Source organism: Urocampus carinirostris, chromosome 3, assembly GCF_059441175.1.
Source record: "Urocampus carinirostris isolate Australia breed hairy pipefish chromosome 3, RoL_Ucar_1.0, whole genome shotgun sequence".
NCBI lineage: Eukaryota > Metazoa > Chordata > Actinopteri > Syngnathiformes > Syngnathidae > Urocampus > Urocampus carinirostris.
Window position 1 is genome coordinate 38,817,400 of NC_142351.1, and position 27,457 is coordinate 38,844,856.

The window sequence follows — 27,457 nt, forward strand, 5'->3', positions numbered from 1 at the left end:
GAGCAGACAAACCTCAAAAAATCAGGCAGGACATGCAGCCCTCGAGGACCGTAGTGCCCTGGTCTTTTGCAGATATATGAAACAGCAATGACAAAGTAATGTAATATGCGTGTATATGATTTAATTACATTATAAATAAGTGTACATGTAAATAAATAAACATAACATTTTATTTACCTTAGTTGTTGCTGGTACAGTGAAGTAGTGAGTGGATGCAGAAAGGGGGAGAGAACTGATAAGAACTAAAACTGTTTATGAAAACTTCCTTTTGAGAGAATTGTCATTGCTTTAACCACCTATTTATATTCTTTTTATTAGTCAGGGTTTAACACTAGTGGCTAAAGAGCTGTGTGCAGCTCTTTATCGCTGCCCAGCGGCTCACTAGCGCTTTTCCAAAAAATGTTTACACATTTATACAGATTGGGGAGGAAAATATATTTTTCTTTTAATATGGTTTCTGTTGGAGGATAGGGACACGGGGCACGGGACAGTCCTCTTTCCATTTTTAACATTTTCCAGTGCTGTAAAAATGTGTGGAATAGATGTTACAATTCCACAAGGAGCTGGTACGAGTTCATAAGCTACAAGCTGAACGGTGGTGCATTGCTCCGCCGCTTTCTCTCTCTCTCTCTTGCTCTACTATCCCAGGTGGCTTAAAGGGGAAGCATCACCAACAAGGCAGGCGGCTGTTTTTAACAAATAGGTCATGTATCCCAAAGAAAAATATAACTGAGAAGAAACAGAGGATTCAACGTTTCTTGGACCTATTCATTTTTATTGATTGCCAATGCGGATTGATTACCTAAATGTTTGCTCTGTAGAGAGAAGTTATCAAACAGCAAAAAGGGTCATGTGGAAAGAACTTTCCAGGGAACGCTACAGTTGCAGCAGAGTACCCGGTTGGAAGTGAGAGAAAATGTGCATTTGCATGACTTCTGGAGAAATTAGATGAGCGCCAGAACAGATATAAGAAGTGCCCCATTTTACAAGCGCTATTTGAATTACCGGTACTTTAACTCTGCAAACGTTGGACTAAAAGAGAACATTCAAATGGTTCCTTGAAGAAGAGGAGACGGGTTTGGATAAAACCCTTGATTTAACTCTTGGCTGCGGCTGCATCGGGTCAGATGCAATCGACATTTCGTTCTGTGTACATTGTTACACAGAATGACAATACAAGGAAATTATTATTATTATTATTAAATGAAAATCAATCGAAGTAGTTCTCCTAAACACCCACAAGGTGGCTGCAACTTCCCACAATGGATTAACTCTCAGGTATTGGTATTACAGGCATTCGCGTGTGGTAACTGTCAAATCACAGGCAAGGAATGACACCGGAGAAGTTTGCCGTTTTTTGTGCAGATCACTTTGAGAGCAAACAATACTTGCGTAAGGACATGTCGAGAAAATCTCGTGAGTGTCAAAAAAACCCTCAAAAAGGTTGATAGGGGAAAAAATTGGGGAGTTGGATGAGGGAAAAAGTTTGTCTGGAGGAGATCAATCTTAACCAGAGTAATCAAAAAAATTCCAGCTGGCCTGTACGATACCGGGTCAATTCAAAGATGTGCCTTTTTCCACTAAGACAGTGAATGAAAGGGCCGTTAAATTGACAAGCACCATCACCTAACAACAGATCAAGGACATTCAGTGCCAGAATACTCAATTGCCTGTAATGAGTTGTATCATGTGATTGATTTTTTTTTTTAATTGCAATTGTTTAATTTTGTTAAAGCAAAAAACACACTGTAATTAATTAATACTGTAATGAAGTTAAACTTGAGGCAGTAGCCTACAACAGAGTAATTATGTGGTGCATCATTATCCAGAGGATAAGCTGCATCCAACTTAGTCATTTTTTATTAGGCTAATAGTGCTAATCTAGATACATACAGCTCTCATTATATGGCCTATAAAAGGCTTTTAATTTTTTGCGGCTCCGGACGACTTTGTTTTTTGTTTTCTTTGTTCAAGTATGTCTCTTCTAACATTTTGGGTTGCCTACACCTGGCCCAGATCACCGATTGGTTACAGCAATATTTCTTAGCAAAGATAACAATATGTGTGCTCAGGAGGTAGAGCGCTCGTCCTGAGATCAAGAGATCGCAGTTCGAATCCAGGTCCCTCCGTGTTACATGTCGAAGTGTCCTTGGGTAAGACACTGAACCCCTAATGCCCCCAATAAGCAGGTTAGCGCCTTACATGGCTGCAAGGCCGCTATTGGGAAATGTGGAGCACATTGTAAAGCGCTTTGAGAAGTCTTGACTTGAAAAGTGCTATATAAATGCAGATCATTTCATTTCATTTTGACTCTCATGTAATTGCTTCACCCTTTAGCATCACTGCAATTCTTGCGTAGCTAAATAAATTCAAATTTTCACATGGGATTCCGAACTAAACAAAGAGAGAGAGAGCATTGTAGAGTGGAGTTCAGCCAATAGTATATTGGCATCTTCATGAAGCAGTGATGCACACTAATAGCAGACCAGCATCTTCTATGATGTTGACCAATTACGCATAGGCATCTTACAGACAAAAATAATTTGTTGTTGATATCTTATGAATCAGAAATTCTGTAACGAGGGGCTAAAACAACATGGTCGCCCACATTGCGACGTGACAATACCGTAAGCTAAAGACCCCGTAAGCCGTAGTTCTACTATATCAGGGGTGGCGAACAAGTTTGACACAAAGAGCCGAAATTTTTAACTGTGAGAGTCATAGAGCCACACCACACACTGACCTGCCATGACAGACAGACACACACAAACACACAATAAAAAACATATTATATCCCAAAACACACTCCTCACCTTACAATACAAGTATTGTTCTTGTGTTGATTTCAAGGAAAGTGTCCACCCTCAATATACACAAAAAATAATAATCATGAAACAAGGCAAAGAGCCACAGTATATAGAAAATATGATGAGGCAAAGAGCCGCATTCTTATTGGCCAATAGCCGCATGCGGCTCTAGAGCCACGTGTTCGCCACCCCTCTACTATATAATTTTTTTAATGTATTTATTTTCCAATCAGCGTAATTTTATTTTGCAAGAAAAAAATTACTGATAGTGAAATTGCCAAATAGGTCAACACGAATACCTGAACTCATAATGACGGAACCATATCGCAGCAAGTAAACTGTGTCAGTCAATGTTAAGTTGCATTCATGCGTGCAGGCCCTTACCACTAATTGATTGTGAATGATGTCTGGGAAAGGCAATTCCCACAGGGAGAGCGGTTGTAGATTTTAGCCAGACCCATTCCAGGTTTCCATACTAAACTTAGTTGTGTTCTATAATTTTAAGTAGGGTTTACATTGTGGGGAAACAATTTATTTTCGGTTTTAAACTGTTCTTGCCAAGTAGTTGACGCGTTTTTAATGTTCATAATATAATTTTTGCAATGCTAAAATGTCTTGGTAATTATTTAAAATTGGTATTGCAAATATAAAATAATTTCCTATATAATTGAATACCAAACACTAAGAACACAAAGTGAAATCGCAAACCTTTGGATCGTTGAATTTTGTTGATCACACCCACTGTTCCTGCAATAATCATTAACGGGGCATACTTCCCGGCACGGGACAGTCCTCTTTCCATGTAAGGAAGCGATTAACACCGAAATGGGCTCCCCTGGTTGCAGACAACTGGCTGGTTTTGACAAGTGCGCTCATCCCCTCTCGGCGCCGGCTGCTTTGTCAGGAGCTATATTGCATGCTTAATTCGGATGTTATTTACCCTGTAATTCATTAGTTTGGGCTGCCATTGGCGGCTTGCAGGCTGTAATTTCACGCCTGGCAATAAAATATGTCTCATAATCTGCTTCATTTAGCAGCCAAAGAATTTAATTTAATTAACCGCAGCCCTAATTAAGACGGTGAATATTAAAGACCTGCTATCAAGGCTTTAACGAGGGTGACACAGCATCCGCATTTCGCCAGGCTACAGAAAATATAATTTCCTGGCAAAAGGTTGTCACCGCTCAGAGATGTTTTGGCCGCCATGACATTTTTTGTCACGCGCGCTCACCCCAGCAAATGAGATTTTGCAAGGGGGCGTCACTCCCATTTTGTCGGAGGAATAATTAAAACGTGGCACTCAGGCGTCAATCAAAGAACATGCTCATTATACCTCATCTCTGGTTTTTCTTTGCCAGGGGGGCTGTCGCATGATGACCGCGGTTGGCCTCAGGGTCTTTGTGTTTTATGTCTGTTCATACACTCGAACTAACTGCTGGAGCAAGCTATTGGCTTTGTCATTCATTGCCCGAATAGTCAATTACTTTGGTCACTAACCTTGTCCTTTTGAGGAAGTGACCCTTAGTCAACTTTATTATTTTTATCTTCACAGTCTGTTTTCAGCGGCAGCACATGCAAAGTTTGCAAAAGTTGGATCTAGGGATGCTTTTTGTTGATCACATCTCTTCCACGGCAACCGTTTGCCCGCAATCTAGGCGCAAGCATACACAAGCTGTCGGCAAGCATGATGGATGAGCCGCGATGGCCGCCGCGATAGAGGAGGCAAGCGTCCAGCTTTCTTCCCACCCACTGTCACCCTCACCCTTCGTATTCTGTCGGAGGGTGACACCTCCAATTTAGCTTCCTGCTCTAGTGGGATTCGGGTGAACAAAAGGGTCGTGGCCCCACGGAGATCTGTCTGTTCTGTGGAAAGGGTGTCCACCTCTGTCCAGTCGATTGAGCGCCCCAATATCTACTTTTGGATCTGACTCATGAGCGGCCATTGTGTTAGAATGAACATTGGGATGATGGAGGGTTTAAATACTCTATTTGTTTACAGCAGACCATCTCAATCTATAGACTCTAGGTTGCAAACAAATTATTTCTCGCGACCAACCATAAACATCAGGAGAACTTTGGTGCATCATCAATAAAGCCCAGAATATCTTCTCATTATACGCATCTTCTCATAGCCTTAAAGCAGGGATCAGAAACCTTTTTGAAGCTGAGGGATACTTTTTTGTTACTGATAAGTGTAAAAGGCAACAAATTTTGGTATGCATTTAAAAAGCAAAAACTTATGTTATTACTTTTTTAGTATTATGTTATTCCCAGAATGAAACTATTAGAAGTTAGGTTAAAATTCGGCTCAGTCGACTACTAAAACATCAGTCTTTTATTAGTACCAGGGCTTTGCCATTTTCTGTAGGATGCCTGCAGGCTTGAGGTTGGTGACCCCTGTTCTATGGCCTCATTTCATCTCATTAGCCGTACCGCGTATCCTCATTAGGGTCGCGGGGGGACTGGAGCCCATCCCAGCCATCTCCGGGCAGTGGGCAGGGGACACCCTCAACTGGTTGCCAGCCAATTGCAGGGCACACAGGGACAGACAACTCATTCGCTCATTCACACCTAGGGACAATTTGGACCGGCCAATTCACCTGAAATACATGTTTTTGGAACGTGGGAGGAAACCGGAGTGCCCGGAGGAAACCCACGCAAGCACGGGGAGAACATACAAACTCCGCACAGGAAGTCTGGAGCTGGATTTGAACCAACGCAGGAGGTTCCCATGACATGAACTGTGCCGCACAAGCGCTAACCACTGCGCTGCCGTGCTGCCTCTGTTCTATGGTGTGTATATTAATTTACAACATATCTTCCATCAGATAAATCACTGACTACCGTGAGTTTTTTTTGCAACCCAGGCGAATCAATACATTGCTAAAATAACTGTAAAAGTTCAAATGTATTTACCTCATCAGAATTAAAAGCGCAATTATACCTGTGTTGATTCAAAAACCAAGACTTTGATTCCGGAACATAATTTATGGGTCACTTTTTGAGCAATGTTAATGTTTCTATTGTTATCTATTCCTAATGTTGGTCAGTACCTTGGTGTCATTTAAAAAAAATAATTTAGAAATCATTGACGTTTTGAGGAAGCTCACTAAAAGTAATTATTTTGGAGAGCCAGACGTTTGGTTTTACTTTGAAAAATAACGATCAACATTTTTCCCATGACAGCAACAATATGGTAATAGACTTAAACACATTGATGGACATTAAGTTAATCATAATCATTTTCTCGATGCACTAGAAAAACAGACCTTCTTTTATTGGTATAATTTTACCAGCCAACTAATTAATAGTTCACTGTTTAAGCTGATTTTGAAAGTACAAAGTGAACCACCAAATTCGTAACTTCCAAGTTTTATGGAACACAGCAGAGGCCTATTTAACATTTCAATCTGACTGTGACTGCTGCACGACCCTCGGGTTCGAGCCGGATGTCATCTAATGAACGAGCTCATCTCTCAGCCTCCAGTCAACACGCGACCTTTCTTAAGCACTATGGCACTTCTTTTCAGTCTTATTTCACAATCTAGCTTCCTCTACCTGAACTTAACTGTGGCACTCGCCTGTGCCTTTGGACATTTTTGGACGCTTAACAAATGACATCATCCTCCACATCAATGCAGCCTCCCCCAGGTCCCTCCCCCCAGCTATCGACCTTTTCCTAAGCAATAGGAAACAATACCTCACCGGGCGAGGTAGTGCCGAATGAGTATATGTGAGGACATATTTATTTCCTCACACAGACCTTGTGCACCATCAAGACAGCCCTGCCACTCCTGAGGGTGAATTGCCCTGTGTGTGTGTCACCCAGCCTGCAGATGTGCATAATGAAACATTTTAGCCGTCAGCGTTCAGACCGCCATGCAAAGCGATTGCATGTGATGTGCTAGATGCATGACTCAAATTAATCCGCTGATGTCTCCTGTCCCAAAAAGTCATTCAGACCGTTGAAACTGAGGAATGTTAGCAGTGAAGATTCCACTCAGTGTCACTCATTACAATTTTGGACACCTCCTACAGTATGTCTTTGTCGCAATTGTTTTCATGGGAATAAGGCTGTGTTACATTGTTCATTGTTAATATCCACAGAACACCGCCTGAGCCTGTTTGGTTTAGCTATTACAGACAGTCCTCATACCTAAAATGATATGGAGTTGGAAGAATGGCAAGGCTTTTCTTGAGGCGATTGATACCATAAAAAGCATTCTGTTACTAGAGCGGAAAAAATGTACAACAACCAAGGCTTTCTGTAAAAGTCTTGGCTGGCAGATGAATAAATAATAAACACAAAAAGGAACACAGTCTGAAAGAAAAGTTCAAATGGTCTACGGCCTATACGATGGCGGGCACAAGGGAGCCAAAAATCAGACCAGGTAAGCTGGACCAGGAAACAATCCAACCGCATGTGTTAGTAGAACCAGTCATTAGGTAGAGCTGGTATTCATGAGATGCACGTGTGTTCGGTCAAACCAGTCCCCCCAGTTTGGCGCCCTCTAGGGGGAGGTGGAGTGCTAGTTCCAGACACATACATGTATAATAATAACTCAACTCACTATTTGATAGTTTATATTATATTTTCTTTTGTCTAAACTTCTCCTTGTCTGTATTTCCCTATTAGTTTAAGACAGCCTTATTTAAGGGATATCCCAGTTCTATATTCAGTATTTGTTTCTGTTACAGCTCTGTCTCTCCTGTGTGTATTGAAGAAATCTGATCAGTTTACATTAATGTACCAGTCTTGTGATGTGACGACATGCTCAAAGACTGCCACAAACCGATGTGTCTCTTGCAATACTATTTTTCAAGAAAATAACAGAATTACAGATAATACATTTGAATTAATGAATGATTAGATAGAAAAAAATTGAATTCTAACCCAAAAATATAACGGAAAAAACATTTCCCATATTTTTGTTGGAAGAGATGATGAGTAAAAGAATCATAAAAAAAATCAGGCAAATAATAAGCAACAAGGGCGTAGTTTTGGCACGGACGAAAGAGAAGCATCCCCACCAATATTATGATCACTTAAAAAATGGCATGACCGAAACCTATGCCCTTGACAAGCAGTATTATATTGCAGCCTTTCACAAACTGATATATAAGTCTAAATTGATCTTTCCTAATTTTCTTTTTTCGGTCAATTTAGACTTAATAAAATGAAGCTGCATTCAAGCAAAATATGTCTCAAACAAGACCAAAAGCAGTGCTTTTTGTAAGGTCGCACTTTATTAACTTTTTCACATCTTGGTAAGTAGTTCAAGTGACTCTTATGCGGTCTCTTTTGTTTCTTATGAAAGGTGACACAATTGTGTGATTATTTTGTATTTCTCCCAGTTTCCCAATGCAAATTGAGACGAATGGTCACTCTGTCTGCTGCTCCTTTTTCCCTGAGCCACCAGTCATCTTATTCCAATGTATTTCAAGCCCTTTCTTAAACAACTGCTTATCTTAATCAAAGCTGAGCCCCGTGAGCATTGCCGAGCCGGTCCGTCTGGGGCCGCCGGCCGTCTCCCTGGCTAGTCTCCTCTTCGGTTGCCGCCACCGCTTGCCCCCTCCCTTGTACGGCTGGACTCTATTAATATCCTGTGTCGGCGTGTTAATGTTGTTGAGGTCCAATGGAGTGACACGCGTGGCAGCGCAGCTTTAATTGCTAATCAGTGGACAGTTTTATCTGCTCCCACCGCCTTCCTTTACCCCCCCTGTCACTCCTCCCCTCGCCATCCAGGCGACCTTCCTGCTCTCTCACCTAATGAATGGAGCACAAATGAAGTGTGGGCGGCGGTGGCCCGGCCTCGCTGCTCACTCAGCCACGGCTGATGCGCATCTCTCCGCTCGGCGCTCCTACGCGACCATGTTAACAAGCTTGAAGAGGGAAAAAGTCAGACAATTAAAGCATGCCTGCAAATGTAAGCTCGTTAGGGTGCCGGCATACGCAGAGACGGACAATTGCGTGATTATGGTGCTCGTTGCACTCAAACTCATTAATGGATATTTTTTGATGGAAGCCGAGTGTCTTGACTGAACAGCACAAGGCTGTCACAAAGATGTCAAAGCTTTGAATGAATGCTACATGTGTCATGTCATGTGACATGCACACCAAGTTGATTTTGAATGTGAATTCAAGTGACGTATTTTTGTATTTGCTTGTAAATATATCAGAACGCAGCTTTGTTTTGGCTCATTTCTGTCCTTCCTAACCCTTTTGGCACTTGACAATTAATTTCAAACAGAAAAAAGCCTTACTTCACTACATAGTATTCTTTTTAATATTTTTTTGTCACATCCATCCCGCTTCCCAACCAACTCACCGTAGCGCGGGTAGCACCAATCCCACCCTCAGCAGAAGCGCCGGAGAAGCAGCCCTGGGGGACGGAGCAATACCACTGGGACAACCAGCCCCCCCCAGCCTAGCAACTCTGCACGGGTCAGCCGACCCCGTCCCCCGGCCGCAGCCCCATCTCACGCCATCCCATAAAGTCTCACTCAAAAAATAATTTTGGAATAATTTATCATGTATTTAAAGACACGGATCATTCGAATGATTTGTCATGCCAAATATTAATTGTAATATTGTCCTAGAAGATCATAATCACCCATGAGTACCATATTTTAAATAATTTTCTTTGGCGCTAGCTAAGTAAAAATATGTGCTTGTCCGGCAGGGTATGTTACTGAAGAGGAGCGGCAAGTCCCTCAACAAGGAGTGGAAGAAAAAGTATGTGACGCTGTGCGATAATGGCCTGCTCACCTATCACCCAAGTCTCCATGTAAGATGCACGCATACACACACACACACACACACACACACGAACTGTAGTAGAAGCGTTTGCCAGTTTGCTTCTCAAGCAGGAATTATAAATTGCTTTGTTGTTCTCATGTGTCACTATTAGGCCAATCTGTCAAATTCTTAATTCTTCAAAATCTGTCCATTTTTTTGTTACATTTCAGCATACACAAGTGAATAATTTTAAACCGTGTTGTATTTATGGTGGTGTCTTTGACCATGGTGACCATTTTGCACACTGTCAGAATTTGAATACTACCTAACCATACTAATCATCAAAAATATTCTTTGTTTTTATTTGGCACTAGGCGACTACTAGCAGAAAAATCCTTGAGGCCATAAAATACCTCTTTTTACTAATGAGCTTGTCCACAGTATTAGTGGCAAAATAACTAAATTTGGTTAAATCCATGAATGTTTGAGAGCTTCTTATTCAAATTAAAATAAATTAGATTTTTTTTTTTAAAAAAAGCCTTACAGGGATCCACTCAATATAAAATATTGTGAAACTCAAAACTGAAACTTCCTAACTTTTATTTTGCACTGATTCGCTGAAAACGTTTTCCTATAGAATCGTGATTAACCTACTGGCGTATTATTACTAGGTAGTAGTTTTAAGTATTTTAATAAAGTGTCACAAAAACAAAAAACAAAAAATAACGTATTTAAGTGTTTTTCAAAAAATATTTTCAGAAAACAAAATGATACAGAAGAAGTAAAACGGTTGAAAGATTGAACATGCAAAGAACACAGGCAAGTTCATTCTACTAAAGTCATGATGAAAACTAAATGGCTTGTTGATGCTGCATTGAACAGTCCTCCTTTATAAAACTACATATTGTAGGGCATTTTAGCTTTGATTGGACAGGAGAGTGCATTGCGATAAGAAAATGAGAGAAGAGGGGACAGATGATGATGCTAATGCACTAAACGATTCAAAATTGCATATTCGCCAAAGCAAAATAATAATAAGCGGAAATCAAACTTTCGACTCAGATATCATTGCACATGCTATTTTCAGAAAATGCTCAGTTCTAAATTTGTTTACATGATCTGCCACCGTTGCTTCTTGTTCTTTTTGTGCTTATCTCACTTTTGAAAACAAAATTATGGAGTCACTCATCCCTTAACTAAAGGTGAATCCAGAGACCTGAGGGGGTGTACCCTGAGGTTGTGGGTTTGATTCCCATCCAGGGCGTTCTCCTGACACACTCGAGCAAATCTTCCATGTCCATCAGCGATGAGAACAGCTGATGCAGTAAATTAGTGTGAAAAGTCATAACTTAACACATGAGCACACACCAAATGCCTGCAGCACAAAAACACTGGTTTTCCCGAGTAGCTCGCCGTCAATTAGCATGTTTGCAGAGGCTAATCGGATGAAACTCAATCAGTGCTGCTAATTGCCATACTATGCGCAAAGAAATCACATTAATGCCTCTAATTAAGTGGATAGAAATATTGCCGCCTTCTTCACCAGGAAAGTGTGAACCAGCTATTGCTGTGGTCGTATTTCTGCATCACCAAACATTCGCCAATATGGCAATTGATTGCCATGCTCGCATTTGAGAGCCAAGTGTTCTCGCATGCCATTTTCAAAATTGAATTTTGATCTTTTGTCTGCAGTGATGTTTCCATCCATTACATTCTTCATAGCAGGGGTCACCAACATGGTGCCCAGCACCAGGTTGCTGAGTAGCCCAAGGAGCTGTTCTGAAAAATAGCTCACTATTAAAGGGCCTTTTGGTTTTGTAGCAAATTTTATTGCTCACTGACATGATCACCAATCACGTTTACATGCAGACAATACATTGACTGGAAACGTAATACTGAATTTCTGGAGATGTCCAAATGAATCGTTCACGTGCCTATAGACAAACTATAAACCCTGTTTACATGCGTGTGCGAGTATTTTGATTACTGTGGGGCAAAGCAAGTGCAACGTCATTACGCACGTAGAAGTAATTTCCACATTCACCTTATGATATTAAATGAAAGATTATTTTATTTATGTCAATTACCAATTTAGACGGAATACTGTGCTGCGTCCTCCCCGCTTCATGAGTGAGCTCCATTGCTCTGTCTCTTTACAAGTGGTGCATGCACGTGGCTTGCCTGAAGCGTAGACTTACACTTCGTATGGATAGAAACAACTGTGTCATCTAATTTTATGGATGTATACACTTGTGGCATTTTTGTCATGGGTGCAGAAAATAAAATGGAAATGCCGCGCAGAAATTAATATGAGGCTTTTTTAGTTAGTACGCCACTTTGCATGTATCATGCATCATTTATCTGTCCACAAGCAATTAGATTGTTCAATCAGTATGCATGCACAAGTATTTGGAAACCGAAAGGAATAACTGAACCATTGTAATCACAATACTCACTTAATCGGATCATTGTGCGCATTTACATGGCTTTACACAAGTATAATACTGGAAATACCGGTAGTTTTCTGTTTCCATTGCAGGATTGCATGTAAACATACTCAGTGTTATTAAATAATGACATTTTCCAATATTATTTCTAACTCTTTTTCTTTTAAATTAGTCTATAATATGTACACGGAAACCACCAAGTGCCCTTATACAAGGCAAATGTTTCAGTGGTAGACTGAACCTATTTTAATCTTCTAATAGTGACAACCTAGTAGTAACATAATACTAACGTGTTACCAACAGTAATGCATATCACCCTGGTAGCCCTTTGCACTGATCACTGACAAAAAAGCTCTCAGCTTCAAAAAAAGTTGGTGATCCATGGTTTATGGATTCAGGCTTTCCTCTGTGTCAACACACCCACACTTGTTTTGTGTTTAAAAAAAAAAAAGTACCTCCATACACCACGGCCACCTGCTTTGCATGCATTGAGTCGATACACATATGTCCCAGGCATACGAGAGGACAACCGGGCCGTCGATGAAAGCAGCCCCATGCAAATGGAGACTCAATTACCTCAGTCAATCTGTCGTAGGAATGCACGCTTGCACGCGGGTCCATGCGTAGAGGCTTTACCCAGTGGGCTGCCGACTCAATGGCTCTCCAGTGGCTTGTTAAGATGCCATCAAGAGCACTTGGCTTTGAATTGGCCTTTTGTCAGGCTGAACAAGAAAGGAAGTGAGCAGCGCGCTTGCAAGGGATTAAAGCAATACAGAATCGTGTGCGTGCATCAACGTGTTAAAAGTGGTTTGACTAATGAGCTTGGGAAGATGCTATTATATAAAACTTTTACCAGGTAGATTTTGCAAAACATGAAGTCGTCATTGAAGTTGAGAAGCGAGTGCGGTTGTTCTTTATCTCTCATAGATGGAGCAGGCAAGCTTAAGAAATCCCCCTTGTTGGTCCAAAAGATTTCTAGCTACATCACAGCAGGTCGCATCATCAATGGCTTCAGTCCTCATTTGAGCCTGCAGTTTATTTGAGCCTATCTAAAGGGATTAGTGCGTCTTTGTTAGACTCTTGTTACAGGGTTTTTTTCTGTAGCATTTAAATACTCTGTAGGTGTTGGCGTTGTGGAAAACAAATATTATAATACTATATATATATATATATATATATATATATATATATTATAATACATATAAATAAATACAAATCACACTTTCAACTTTATCCCATTTTCAAAGAAAATGTTTTTCGTCTTTCAAATTTCTGACCATGTTCCCCTTTTGTTGTTGAACTAAAGGGGACAAAAACTGCTAACTGTGCTTTCTGTAAAGCTTTTGTTTTAAATCATAGAAATACGCAACCTATTTTAAATTTAAACGTGCATGGGTATAAAACAAGATTAAAAACCCATGAGATGAAATTGAGTCCGTAAACATTTCACTAATACTTAATGTATAACTAATACATCCTATAATATTGTAATAAAATAACATATTACATAGAATGTATAAAGTAATATATGTTATGTTTTTGATTCTTTTTTTTTTATTGAAAAGACTGCCCAAAATATGAAATGAAACTTCAAAAGTGCAAATCTGCTCCAATATTTTTTTTTGCAGTAAATTTGCTTCTCTCAAAAAATATTCACTACACCTGAGATATGCCATCCCATTAAAGAGTACTGGAGCAATTAATAATTATTTTTGTCGGATAGAATTAATAGTTATGAATACACCAGACATTTGACGTGATAAGGCAAAACAAACCAGGTTTCATTTAAAGTCAATCAACATTTTGCCCTCATTCTTAACATGCTTTGGCAGAGAAACTAGTAAAATCAAGGGGAAGGAAAAGTAATCGGATTGAGCCCTAGTGTCCACGACACTAGTGCTAATGGCTAGTATTCACAAAGCTTGCATTAGTAGCTTGAAGCTACAAACTAAATCCATCCATCCATCTATTATCTGCACCGCTTATCCTTTTTGAACCCATGACCTCATAACTGTGCCGCACACGCGCTAACCACTGCGCCGCCGTGCTGCCCACAGACTAAATTAATTCTCCCATTTTCAAAATCTTCCACTGAATAGAATCTAATATTGTCAACTTTGACTCCTACTGTCAACGTTGTGGTTTTTTCTAATCCCTTCTAGGACTACATGCAAAATGTCCACGGTAAAGAGATCGACCTGCTTAGGACCACAGTCAAGGTGCCAGGTAAACGGCCACCGCGGGCGGTTTCCACGTGCACTGTCATGCCCAGCCCCAAAACCAACGGCATGACAAAGGACATGAGCAGCCTGCAGCTGGGACACACACCCGGTGAGTGCGGCAGTTTGCAATTCAAGCAGCTAACATTTGGCATATTGACAAAAATGTTTTTGTATCCTAATGTCCTTGAAATCAATAAAGGTGATTTGAATGATTTGCAGAGGAAACTGCCAGTAAGACCGCTGATGAGCTCCTGACAATAAATGTCGTAAAATAAGATATGGCTCTGTTTTTCACACACACACACACACACACACACACACACACACACACACACACACACACACACACACACACACACACACACACACACACACACACACACACACATGGCCGAGCTAATAGCATGAATATTCAGTGAAGCGTACTCATGTACTAATTATTGTCATGAATATTAATGCAATCAGAGGAAGAAACCACTCTTCCAGCACCAAGAAATGAGCTGCAGTTAGTGTGGAAGGGGTCTATGAATGTAATTGAGGGGTGGGTGGTGAAACTATTATAAAAAAAAGTGGAGATCAAGAGAAGTATATGAGCAAGGTGAAAGGTCAGTGGGGTAATCACTTCATTGTCGGAGAGAGGCAATAAACCAACAAAACTCTGATTTTATGTGTATTATTTTTTTTCTTAGGTTTGGTGAGCAGCAGCACATCAGTTTCTCAGATGGCGAGTGGCATTAGCCTGATGTCCTTTACCGGCCGCAGTTCGGATGGAATGGGCGGCCATCAGCGATCATATTCCGTCTCCAGTGCAGACCAGTGGGGTGACGCCACCATCATCGCCAACTCGGGAATTGGCAACGGTAACTGCAGCACACAGAAGACAACTATTTGACGTGTTCTTTTTCATTGCATTATTATTATTATAACTTGGGACAGTTCCCCAAGCACTACGTTGTAAGATTTTTTTTTGCCTACTTATCCTGATAGAATTATCATCTTTTTTTCCTCCAAAGTCTTTATTAAAAGTTGTACTCTGGAGTGCCATGTCCTATCTCGTTGCATACAGTGTTTCACAACGTAAATATCAACGATAATAAAGACGGTTAAATTCAATTCAACTCAAAATTCTGACATCTGCAATGACGCCTGACTCACCAATACATTTTTTAGGATTGACTATTACGTTTTTTTTCTACTGATAACTGATAAAAGTACTGCTTTTGGAGACCAATAATGATAACCGGTTTTGCATGCTATTTAGGGAGAAAAATCTGCATGCTTATTTTCGTTTTTAGTAATACTCACATTATGCAGCTCTGGCAAACGTCTCCAAAAAATGTTGGAGAAACTAGCTTGACTTTAATCAATCGCAAAATACTTACTTGTACGTAATAGCAATAATGACGAGATCTTTTTTTAAGTGCTTTAAAATATTGACGTATATAAAAATTTCAGAAGGTGTATATGAATATGATTATGGTTGTGTTCATCATAGCAAATTCTCTCCTCTAAACATTATCTATGTGCTCCAATTCTAAAAGGCTCACGTGCCTTGGCGAAGATAAATACATCATTCATCCTTGTCAAGTGGCTTTATCTTAGATGTATGAACACATTAGTAGACAGTAAAAATATAATTGAAAACTAAATATAGAAATTGTCATGCATAGAGGGAGAAATTACATTTGGGAAACGTCATAACCATTGTCAATCTTAAATAAATCTGCGTTCACACACAAACACACGCAGGAGTTTCACACAAAAAAAGACATTCTATAAACAATCCAAAACAAACCGCACTAAAGTTTAAAGGTTGATCTCATCACAGCAGTGCTGCACAAATTCTGAGCCATGCCACTGGTGATGGGCAAACTCTCCGGTGCTTTGTGTACATTAAAGAGAGGTGAAGATGAGTCACGCCCGAGTCTATTATTATGAATTAGATGCTTATAGTCTTTCTAACAAGAATTTTTTTACTGATTGAATATTATAACATTGCGTCAAGTGACTGATTATTGGGTCTTCTTTTTCCCCTTGAGCCAATAACGTCATATTCGGCCTGATAATTATAGTGCATCCCTAATATTTTTGTTTCACTTTCTGATTTATCGTCTTAAAGTTTCGCTTAAGCCAAATAACCCGCACCCACACACACACCCGCTAAGAAGCTTCAATTCAGTGACGATCATCTTGAATGACACTGATGTCATGTCTTGAATGTCGTGCCTCCAGCCCTCCACAATAATGATTAAAGCTGTGAAACGCTATCAGCAGGGTGCTTTCCCACACAAGCCGAGTGTCTTCTTTTTAGCTCGTTCAGTCTTCTTTTTTTACAACGTTTTTCTTGTCACCTTTTAGCACGACATCAGTTAGCGTCAAAAAGTACTTGGGAGAAATCGACGATCAGATACTCTGTCTCAGCTCTTATTTGGATTCAATCGACAAAAACTTTTTGGGGGAGTAGGAGGGCTAAAATAATCTTAATAGAATTTAGATTATTAATGACGATTTCTACCAACATAACTCTCATTACAAATGCTTTAACTTTTTTCAAGGCAAAGTTGCCACCTGGTTTAATTTTTTTTGCGTTGTCGTATGTAAAAAATGTTAATTTTCTTGCCTCCTAGTGTATTGAGTATATGAAAATAGCAAAGTACTGTACCTTGGGCAAGAAAAGCTACACTTGCAAAAGTAAATCCTTGCATGTACCACAGTTTTTCTTTATCTTGTTCTTCCTTTTGCTAATTTTAAGTATATTTTTATCATTTAACAAAAAATCCCTTTCAAACTAAACCCAAAAGAATAAAATATTTATCTTTTAAAATTTGCAAAATGATCAGTTTTATATTGGAAAATATTGGAGTATTCAATTACAAAGTTGATTATTTAGTAATTGATCAATTGATTTGATTTAATGGTAGTCAAATCTTTGTCATATAGAACAGAAACTAATTTCAAGTTAACATTTTTCAAAAAAATTCATAGAAACATATAATTTAGTTAACAATTAGGCCCTTAAGGGTCAGGAAAAAAGGCAAGGTGATCATAACTTATTTAAATTTGAAAACAAACTATTGGCAGACTAAAAACTTACACCTAAATAAGTCACTTTCAATAGCCCCTACATTTTTTTTCTTGAGTATTGTCATTGATTTGTAAAAATAACGATGATTTATGAAAAATAACAGATTATTTCAAGTAAAATATTAAGGGGTTGTGACAGAAACGGTTGTGATATCGAAACATTTACTATCAAAAGTATGTCATTCTTATGATTTGGATAATCTTTGGAGGGTGGGGATTCACTGTGGAAGTTAATCTCCTGCCAGTCCTATCAGTGTGAATGAGCCTCCTTCAGGTCCCGTTCTCACATGGTTAGTCTGTGCCTTGCCTTATTTTCTTTCTTTATTTTTTTTAATGTATTTATTATTTGTTTTATTCAACCTGTGTGTGTGTGTGTGTTTGGTGAAATTTGGTGTGGTATTTGGGGAAAAGGGGGTGGTTCCTATTGTATATTGATTCGTTTTTAATACAGCACTTAGAGTTGTAATTTGGTATCTAATTTGTGCTAAACAGATACATATTGATTTTATTAAATCATCGATTAACTGACAATTAATTGATCAGTTGTGTCACCTCTAATTTCAAGCCTTAATAACAACAGTTTGCAGACTTTGGCACATGTGCAGCAGCCTAAGCTGAGCCAAGCCGCTGTTGTCCAAACTGTTGATAGGCTGAGGGGAAACAATCAGAGGAGAAAGTCAAAGAAGTCTGCAGGCTTTGTGCGGGTGGGGGGGTTGTGTGGTGGTCTTGTTTGATGTGGATGGAGCGCAGCGCGCAGATGGGAACGCCGTTAATCCACGCCGGTTAATTGCGCGCTCGGGGATGGCATCTTGTCAGCAGAGATAAGTTGTCACATTTTCCACTTGAGCTGAGACTAAACGATTGTAAAATAAGTTATGGCCGTCCTTGGGGCTGTCTGCAGTGTGGCGGCCAGTGAGCTTGAGTGTTTTTACATCCGCACACACACAACAACTCGTCCGTGGCCATGTCAGTGTCACCGCCACGCGGTGATATTGATGGAAACTGAATGTTATTTTATTCCGCCGCTAGTCACAGCTGTCAGCAGCCAGGATCGAGATGGAGGGCGGAGAGAGACGCTGCTCCTGCTCTGCAAACACAGCCCACCTTCACTTTCCAATCAGCATCATAGACACTTGTGAAAAATGCAGAAGTTGTTAATGCAGCTTTTAAAAGAAGAATGATTTTCTATGGCATGCCATGTCTATATTGTTTTGACCCTCGGGAATATTTCAAATTGACAGTTATCCATGGGAAGTCAAAGGTTGGGTGCATTGTTTGAGGTGTCATTAAAAAAAAAAGTTAAATATTTTCTCTCTTAAGTATGTGTCAACCATGGCCAACTGTGTTAAAAAAGCCCTTGTGCTTGATTTTCCACCGCGCCCATCTGCTTTTATCTTTTAGCGATGCTGTTCGGGGTGGAACACATAAGGTATAAGGGATGGGGGTGAAGGGAGTGCTAGAAAGTGACGTCATGCTCGTCCCCACAGTTTTTTTTTTTCAAATGTTTGTTTTCTATTGGTTAGTGTCGCATGAAAAGAGGGAAAGCACAACATAAGATTAAAAAATAATATTTTATTTGAGCGCATCCAAGAAATGCACGTACTTGCACGTGCATCTGAATGAGCTGACAGAGGCTGCAATGATGACAGGTGATGGCGGCTCCAAGTATAAAAGTTCAAAATTCTGTTCAGCTCCTTTTGAAGATATTCATAGGAATCAATAATTTTTTTTATACACCTCATCTTGACTTTATTTTTTTCAATTGCAGTGATAGAGATGCAATCATTAATCAACCATTTTCTCCTCATCAATCATCATTTTGAGACTTTTTTTTTTTAATCTTCCGAATCTTCAGAATTTCAGCCTTCAGCAGCAAACATTTTCAAATGTATGGAGTTCTTTACAACAGATTGTGATTACCTTTTAAAAAAAAATCCACATAAGACATTTCTATAATCCTGAAAATAAAAACAATGAACACTATACTATCTGTTTATTATTGTAAATAGAATGTGTAGGCTATGTTCTTAGGATCTTCTGTAGTGAACTACGCCAGTTTATACCAAATTACTAAATACACATTTTCTAAGAAAACTCATCTTTGTATTGAAAATGTTAATTATTATCAATACATCGTTTGTTACTAATATTAAACTTTTATTCATAACCAATTTCTACAATAAAGTTACTGACATTCGCTACTTTGTTGCTTTTTAAGTAATAACACCGTTCAAAGAACAACTCTTACCCTCAAAATGTCTCTTAAATGTGACGAATAAAAATGTTTCCAAATCTGAAAATTGTTTTTTATCCATTTAGAAATAAGATTTTTAACTAAAAGAAAAAAAGGTGGCATCTTCTACTTCCGAAACCAGCCTGTTCTTCTCCGCTAAAGCCAGCTAGCATCGTCAATTTTATTGCAATCTAGCACTGTAGTCTGTGCTGAAAGTAACATCGTTATCTTTTGATTCAGATTCAGATCTACTTTATTGTCATTCTAGTACACGTGTATACAGAACGAAATGTCGATACATCTGACCCGCACAGTTTCCTTGAATGTACAGATATAAATAAAATGTTGTATTGAGTTGGAGTATTGAGTACTAATAATATACTAAATAATTATGGCTATGTATAGTATTTTACAGTAGTGCAAATAGTGCAAGAGGAGCAGCTAACCAGATGTGCAAAATGGGCAGTCAGGTAAACAAGTCAGGTAAACAGTAACAATAACACTGTAACAATAACACTGTAAGTACAATAGTGCAGAGAAACAGATGTGCAAGGAGTGGCTAGCTATAAAGAACTGCCAGTAGTGCAAAAAGTCAAACAAAACCAACAGATGTACAGATTAGCAGCAGTTTAGATTTACTATGTGTTTGATTGACCATTTAACAGTCTAATGGCCAGGGGGACAAGACTATTGTGGAACCTGGTGGTCCTGCACCTCACACTGCAGTACCTCTTCCCAGAGGCTAGCAGAGTGAACAGTCCATGATGGGGGTGAGAAGGGTCCCTGATAATGTTCTTAGCTTGGGATAGGCAGCGCTTCTGGCCAATGTCCTGAATGGAGGGGAGAGAAGTCCCGATGATTTTCTCCGCTGTCCTCGTCACCCTCCTCACACTACCCCAGTCGGAAGCGCTGCAGCCTCCACACCACGCAGAGATACAGCTGGTCAGGATACTCTCTATGGTGCCCCTGTAGAATGTGATGAGGGAGGGTGGGGGCAGGTGGGCTCTCCTCATCCTCCGCAGGAAGTACAGGCGCCGCTGTGCCCTCTTACTACAACTTTTACCTACAACTAGCGTAATTTGTTTTCCCTAAGATGAAACTGGTGCCATTTTATTTCATGTCTGAATTTAGCTTCTTCTTCGCTGAAGCCTGCATCCTTATTTTTTTCTGAATAATGTAGGTTTCTCCTTTCCTGAAAATTGGCTTAGCGTAATTTTCTGTTATGCTGAAAAAAGGCATTGTCTTGTATTTGGGGGAAATAGGTGGCATTTTCTCCCCCGGTTTTTTAGTTGTTGCCAAAATCAAGCGTCTTCTTCTTTGCCAAAAACTAGTGTCATCTACATTGGCGAAAGGTAGCACTGTAACTTTCGTCGAAAACGAATGATGTCATCCTTGCCCAAGCCAGTGTCCTATGCTGAAACTAGCAGCATTATATGCATTTTCGGAGACTGGCTACTTGTTTTTCAAAACTAGTGTCATCTTTTTTACCAAAGCTAGTCTTCGCTGAAAACATAATTGTCGTCTACACTGACAAAAAGGTATGTCTTGTACTAATTTTCTCTTCTTAAACTAACGTCATAATCTGCACCAAAAATTTGTTTTATCTTCATCAAATCTGGCTGTCATTTTCTCCCCCCCAAAAAATCACTTTAGTCTTCAGCCAAAACGAGTGTAATCTACATGAATGAAAACTAAGACTGTAGTTTTTGCAGAGAATTAGCGTTGTTGTCTTCTCCAAAACGATGGTCCCAATGTCATTTATTCAATGTCGTAGATGGGCTACTTCTACTTTGGTTAAATTTGCGTCATCTACTTGAAACTGAACTTAAAGCATTTTTCATTTCCTTCTCCCCAGTCTTCCTCCTGAATCTGACATCTTGATTTCCTTAATACACACAAAATTCGCTTTTATATTTAGAAAAAATAATCCTTCAGACAACTATGTCTGTGTATTATTTGTTATTGCAACATCTGTTGCAGCCTGGTCATCCGGGAAGGCTGATTACATCATGTGCGGTTTTTCCTTGCCGTCATGTAGGTTTTAGATCAGGGGATGGTGTACTAGTAGTCTGTGGTCTGTGCAGCACTTTGAGACTCCTTGTGATTAAGGGCCATACAAATAAACAAGACTTCTTCATCAAACCTAGCGCCATAGTTTTTGGCGCGACTATCGTCTTCTTCTTTGCCGTAGCTGGAGCCGTCTCTTTCCTTAAACACTAATATAGTTTTTTTTCTACACTGAAAAAAGCTTCAATTTATTCTACATATCGAACACTAGCATGTTTTTTTAGAAACCTTTTGTCATCTTTTTCACCAGAAACTGCCAGTGTCTTTTACGTTCAAATTCAGTTTCTTGTATCGCAAAAATTAGTGACTTAAGAACAGAAACTTTGGAAATTGAATAATAATCATCATGTAAATTGAAAAAATAATGTGTACGTAATCAAGTTGCGTGTTGCCTTAATTGTTAATTAATCCCTGATCAAGTGCTTTCCTCTCTTACTAGAAGGGGCCATGGGTGACGGCATGTCCTCCAGTCCCAGTATCTCCAGTACAACCAGTCCCAAGATGGACCCGCCCCCGTCACCTCATGCCAACCGCAAGAAGCACCGACGGAAGAAAAGCACCAGCAACTTTAAAGCAGACGGCCTCTCTGGCACCGCTGAAGGTAACCATATTTTTTGGTGTATAATGCATACTGTGTATAATGCACACTCAAGAGATGTACATGACACTTGAAAAGGCATTAGATTTCGTCTAATCAAACTATTTTTACTTAAGGTAACAGACAAATGGCACTGTGAGTGAAGAGTGTGATACGGAGATAAAGTATAATTTCTTTTTGTATGTTATCTGTATCACTGGTAGTCCAATAGTAGGATTCTGTGCTCTCACCCTCGCGACTTGGGTTCGATTCCTGTTGCAACCAATGGTTTGAGATTGTGGTCAGCGATATTTAATGCTTGATTAATCCCTGCACAAATACAGCAAAACCTCGCGTACAGCCAAACTTTGAGTTAATTTTGGGGTTAAAAAAAACACATTCTACACGAATAAATACAGTAACCATATATATATATATATATATATATATATACACACACACATACATATTAAACAATCATTCTCACACTTTCAAATTTTTGAAACTCGCTTTCTAGCGCTTAGGTTCGATTTCACACACACATCCACATTCAGAGCAGCTGCGCAAGCAGCCGGAGCAGATGTGACGCTAGCGTCTCCATCAAGCAGCTGACAAAGGCAAATTACAGTCTGTCGGTCAGACACATGTACTAGTTATTCTTTTCTTTATTTTCACCTCCTTTCTACATCATCATTTTCTCATTCCATCACGTTTCTTCCCCCAGTCTCCCCTCTTTGTTCTCATTTCATCAGCCTTCCTCTTCATTCCCCCCTCTGGCCCCCCCCTGAGTCAGCCGCAGAAGCTTAAGTGAAATATTATAAATAATCTGTGGTATTGAAATCTTTTATCAGCGCTGTCACCTCCATTATTCAATAAGCGATTAGTTACAGTCGTCCCAATTTAGCCATTAAGCAGCGAGCGGCCGGCAGACCGTCACGCCGGGCAGGCGGACAGGTGGCTGAAGTATCGCCATGTCAGCGCGAGGCTCGGCGTAATTCATGAGGGAAAAACGCCCTCTTGTCTCACAGCTCGCCCCATTAGACCTCCCGCACTTGAGTTCACAATTGATTGCTAACGTAGTGTGGGCAAGTGTCATGTTCTTCCCCTTAAAATAGTGGAATACATGCTTTGATATTCTTTCTGAAGTAATTGCAATTCATTTTCTCATTCAGAATAACACATTTTGAATTTCATCATTAGGTTTTCTTAGGCACCCCCTACCTGGAACTGACTGAAAGCATTTTTTTGCGAAAAAACTGTTGCTGCTGTCAAATCATTTATCGTTTTACTGATTTCAAGTAATGTTGTCTGATATCATATTTTTTAAGCCTGAGATCAATATGCAACTACTGAGCAGTCATTTATATCAATACTCAACCATATATTTTGCAGATTTTTCTGGAAAAACATGGCTGATATTTTTCAAGAAAGTCTTTTAAGTCGCAACATTATTTTTCGTTCAGAATTTCAAATATATGTTCACAAAGTATTAATCCTGTATTTTCTTGTTCCTTATTATTGAACAAATACTAGTGGGATCTGGATACTGGTATCCGCCATAATCACTCTATTGATACCTCAAAAAGGCGATTATTTTTAGGGATGCAACAAACACAACTATTTTTTTTAGCCGATCACTGATTTTCTATCTTTTCAAAATTTAAATCACAATTTTTTGCCTTTTTTTCTTTGTTGCGTTTTGCTTTTTCAATACCATATTTCCTCTGCCCAATACCAATTTACCAATACCAACCACTGATGCCATTAGCTAAAATTATCAGCAAAAACTTGTCTGGTATTTTTTAAAGAATATCCAATATCAACAGTTCCTTAAAATTTCAGTTATTTATTGTCAATGTAATAAATAGTATTCTGTTTATGTATGTACTGTATGTATGTGTTATCCTCTATTTTGTAGTTCATTTTGTTGAACATGCACTAGAAGGAATGCTGATCCCAGTGTTAGCCACCGTCGCTAGTACTGATAACTAAAAAAAGACTAGTATTTTTTAAGTTTGCATCGATGTCAGTTTTTTTAGAAACTCTTAGATTTTTGATCTTTTAAAAAGTCACACTCGCTGATATGAATTTTGGTGTTTTTTTTTTCCTTTTTTTTTCCCAACTCCAACTGTTAGCTGCGGAAAAGACCAAATACAACGCATGTTTTTTTTCTTTTAGGTTTAGAGTCACAATGCAAGATAAAATATACTCTTTTTGAGTAGCGATGTTCAATACCATATTTTTTAACTGAATGCCGAAACGCAACACACATCTATACGGATACTGGGTAGTGGGTACCAATGTATTTTTTTTTATTTATAACTAATATATAGAAAACCTTTTAAATCGCAATACTGATTTTTCCTTAAAATTTAAATGCATGTAATGTATTATTCCTCTAATTTTAAGTATTTTTATACTTACTTTAAGGAGTGCACAGATCTCAATTTTTTAGTAGTTAACTTATTTTCAATATTTTCAAATGTTACACTAGCCTAATATCTGCAAATGGTTGCTTGATTTGCACAAAATCAGTTGTGTGAATAAAAATGTTATGAGTCATTTAGTGGTTGAGCTTCTCACTCCAAACGGGATGGTCTAATTGTTGAGAAAATTGGTTTACTTTAAAAGGGATCGGCCGGTCCCCCAGAAGCCTAGAAATCCAGATCACTAACCGGCTGGGTGATACATCGTTGCAATTGAAAGACTGAGTTTTTCTTCCTCCGCATGTTGGAATCAACATCTGGGTCATAAGACATGATGGGTTAAAAAACAAATGCTGGAATTAGCAGTTTGACTTCTTTATCACAAAAAAAACATAAAAACAAAAACGGAATTATCAGGGCTTTTGATTACAGAACAAGCCTGTAATGGTTTCACAAGTGTGCTTTCAAAATAGCTGATAGTCATTTATATATATATATATATATATATATATATATATATATATATAGTAACGCACCTAGAGTATAAAACAAAGTAAATTAGTGCATTCGATTATGTGGATTATCATAATTTGCAATTATTTATCACGTAATGATTAACTTAATTAAAATATTTATGTGATGATGAAAAAGAATCAAAAAGATTATAACTGGATAACGGGCAGCACGGCGGCGCAGTGGTTAGCGCTTGTGCGGCACAGTTCATGTCATGGGAACCTGTCGTGGGTTCAAATCCAGCTCCAGACTTCCTGTGCGGAGTTTGTATGTTCTCCCCGTGCTTGCGTGGGTTTCCTCCGGGCACTCCGGTTTCCTCCCACATTCCAAAGACATGCATTTCAGGTGAATTGGCCGGTCCAAATTGTCCCTAGGTGTGAATGAGCGAGTGAGTTGTCTGTCCCCGTGTGCCCTGCGATTGGCTGGCAACCAGTTCAGGGTGTCCCCTGCCCACTGCCCGGAGATGGCTGGGATGGGCTCCAGCCCCCCCGCGACCCTAATGAGGATAAGCGGTACGGCTGATGAGATGAGATAACTGGATAACTCAATTATTACTATATGCAGTGACACAGTCCTACTTGTTTTACAATAATTTGGGCTGTTTTTGTTAGAATCAAAACTAAAAAAAATGAAATCACGCCAAAAATCATACGTACCAGACAACAGCCAGTTTCTTTAAAGTTCGAGGTATATTTTTCATAAACATTTTCTTGAAATGGAAAAAATACTGCCAATAGGTAAAACTTTTTTTGGAACAAAATAATTTTATCTTTGAAGCGTTGGGTTATTTTACGTGTTTTCCTTATTTTATAGCTGGGCCATTTTATACGACACTAAAAGACCCTGTGTGTGAGCTTGACAATTACACAATTTGTCTTTGCTCTTGCCATCAGCAGTTAGATGTCAAATGGGTGCTTCATCTCCATTTAATCCTCTTTGGCCTTTGCGAAGTTTGTCGTGCCCTCACATAAAGACCTGTTGATATCACGTCTCACCTCACGTTTTCTGACTACATCACATTCCCAACTGCATGAAGGGATCCCAAAGATGTCAGGTGACATTATCCAGGCCATGCTTTGCGTCCACGTGAGCGAGCGTGGCGAACAGCAGCATGTGCTATTTTCCAGGTTATTAAAGTAGTAAAAGGCTGCTGATATGGAGAGTAATGACCTGTGTCGCAAAGCAATACTGTGCGCGCTGACATTTAAGCTTTTAATTTGTGTTTCCTGGGGCCCCGTTTGTGTCCCTCACACCTCCCCTCTCATTGCACCTGGCGGCCCGTTGTCACATAGACACACGCGGCTCTGCACGCTATGCACGGTGGCCCCTCCCATTTCTATTTGGTTTGTCTGTTTGCGCCGCTAAAGGTTGCCGGTGTCAGAGTTCACAAATTGCCTCGACGCCGCCTCTCTGCGTGAATGTCGCTCACAGTAGCCGAGAGCGTTGGTGGTAATTACCTATATCGCGCCGGTGAACGGCCTTCAGGCGGCGCTCGGATACGCTCGTCTACACAGTGCCGTTTCAAGCAGGAGGATTTACAAAAGGCCCACTTCAAACTCATTTTATGTTGTGCTTGTAATACTTTGAGGAGTTGACAATGTAAGACTCAATCCCATTACTTCCTCTTCCGCCTACCCACTCATTCTTGGTTTTTTTTCTCCTTCCACTTTGTTGGTGACGGCCGGACAACTACTCTTTGAGTTAGGAATGAACTTCCGGCTTACCACATCATCACTTCCTAGCTCTGTTGTGATGTAACTTTAAGGACAATTGTTAATTCTTTTTTTTTCAATATAAAATAATAATATTGGAACTGTTCATAAAACATGTCCCGCACTTCAGTTATTCTTCCTCGTCTTTACAGCTACCAGCTCTCCTGAGCCTCTCTGCTTTTCCTTGTCGCGCAGCGCCCTCCGTATTAATTCACATTCCACAACATAACACAAATTAAACTCATATAATTGGTTAATTCCCTCCCACGATTACCTCCAACTTGTCAGTGATGCCGAGAAGCTAGGCGCTGAATTTATGAAATGGCTTATGTCCCTCAATAAATGAAATAATGAAAGGTCTTTATTGTCCTCATCCATCCATCCATCCATCCTTTATCTGTACCGCTTATCCTCAGTAGGGTCGCGGGGAGTGCTGGAGCCCATCCCAACCATCTCCGGGCAGTGGGCAGGGGACACCCTGAACTGTTTGCCAGCTAGTTGTAGGGCACACAGGGACAGACAATTCGCTCGCTTGTTCACACCTAGGGACAAATTCGACCGGCCAATTAACCTGACACTTATGTTTTTGGAATGTGGGAGGAAACCGGAGAACATGGAAACTCCGCACAG

General features: G+C 39.7%; 1 protein-coding gene across 3 annotated transcripts in view; it reads left to right on the forward strand.

Annotated features, from left to right (window-relative positions):
- The window catches only part of agap1 (ArfGAP with GTPase domain, ankyrin repeat and PH domain 1), a 115,798-nt gene that overhangs the window by 54,975 nt on the left and 33,366 nt on the right, over positions 1–27,457 (forward strand). For all 3 annotated transcript variants that reach the window (XM_088331751.1, XM_088331749.1, XM_088331750.1), the window contains 4 exons: positions 9,491–9,595; positions 14,156–14,324; positions 14,905–15,075; positions 22,039–22,200. In XM_088331751.1, coding sequence (XP_088187877.1) covers positions 9,491–9,595; positions 14,156–14,324; positions 14,905–15,075; positions 22,039–22,200 — 607 coding nt within the window. The remainder of the gene's footprint in view (positions 1–9,490; positions 9,596–14,155; positions 14,325–14,904; positions 15,076–22,038; positions 22,201–27,457) is intronic.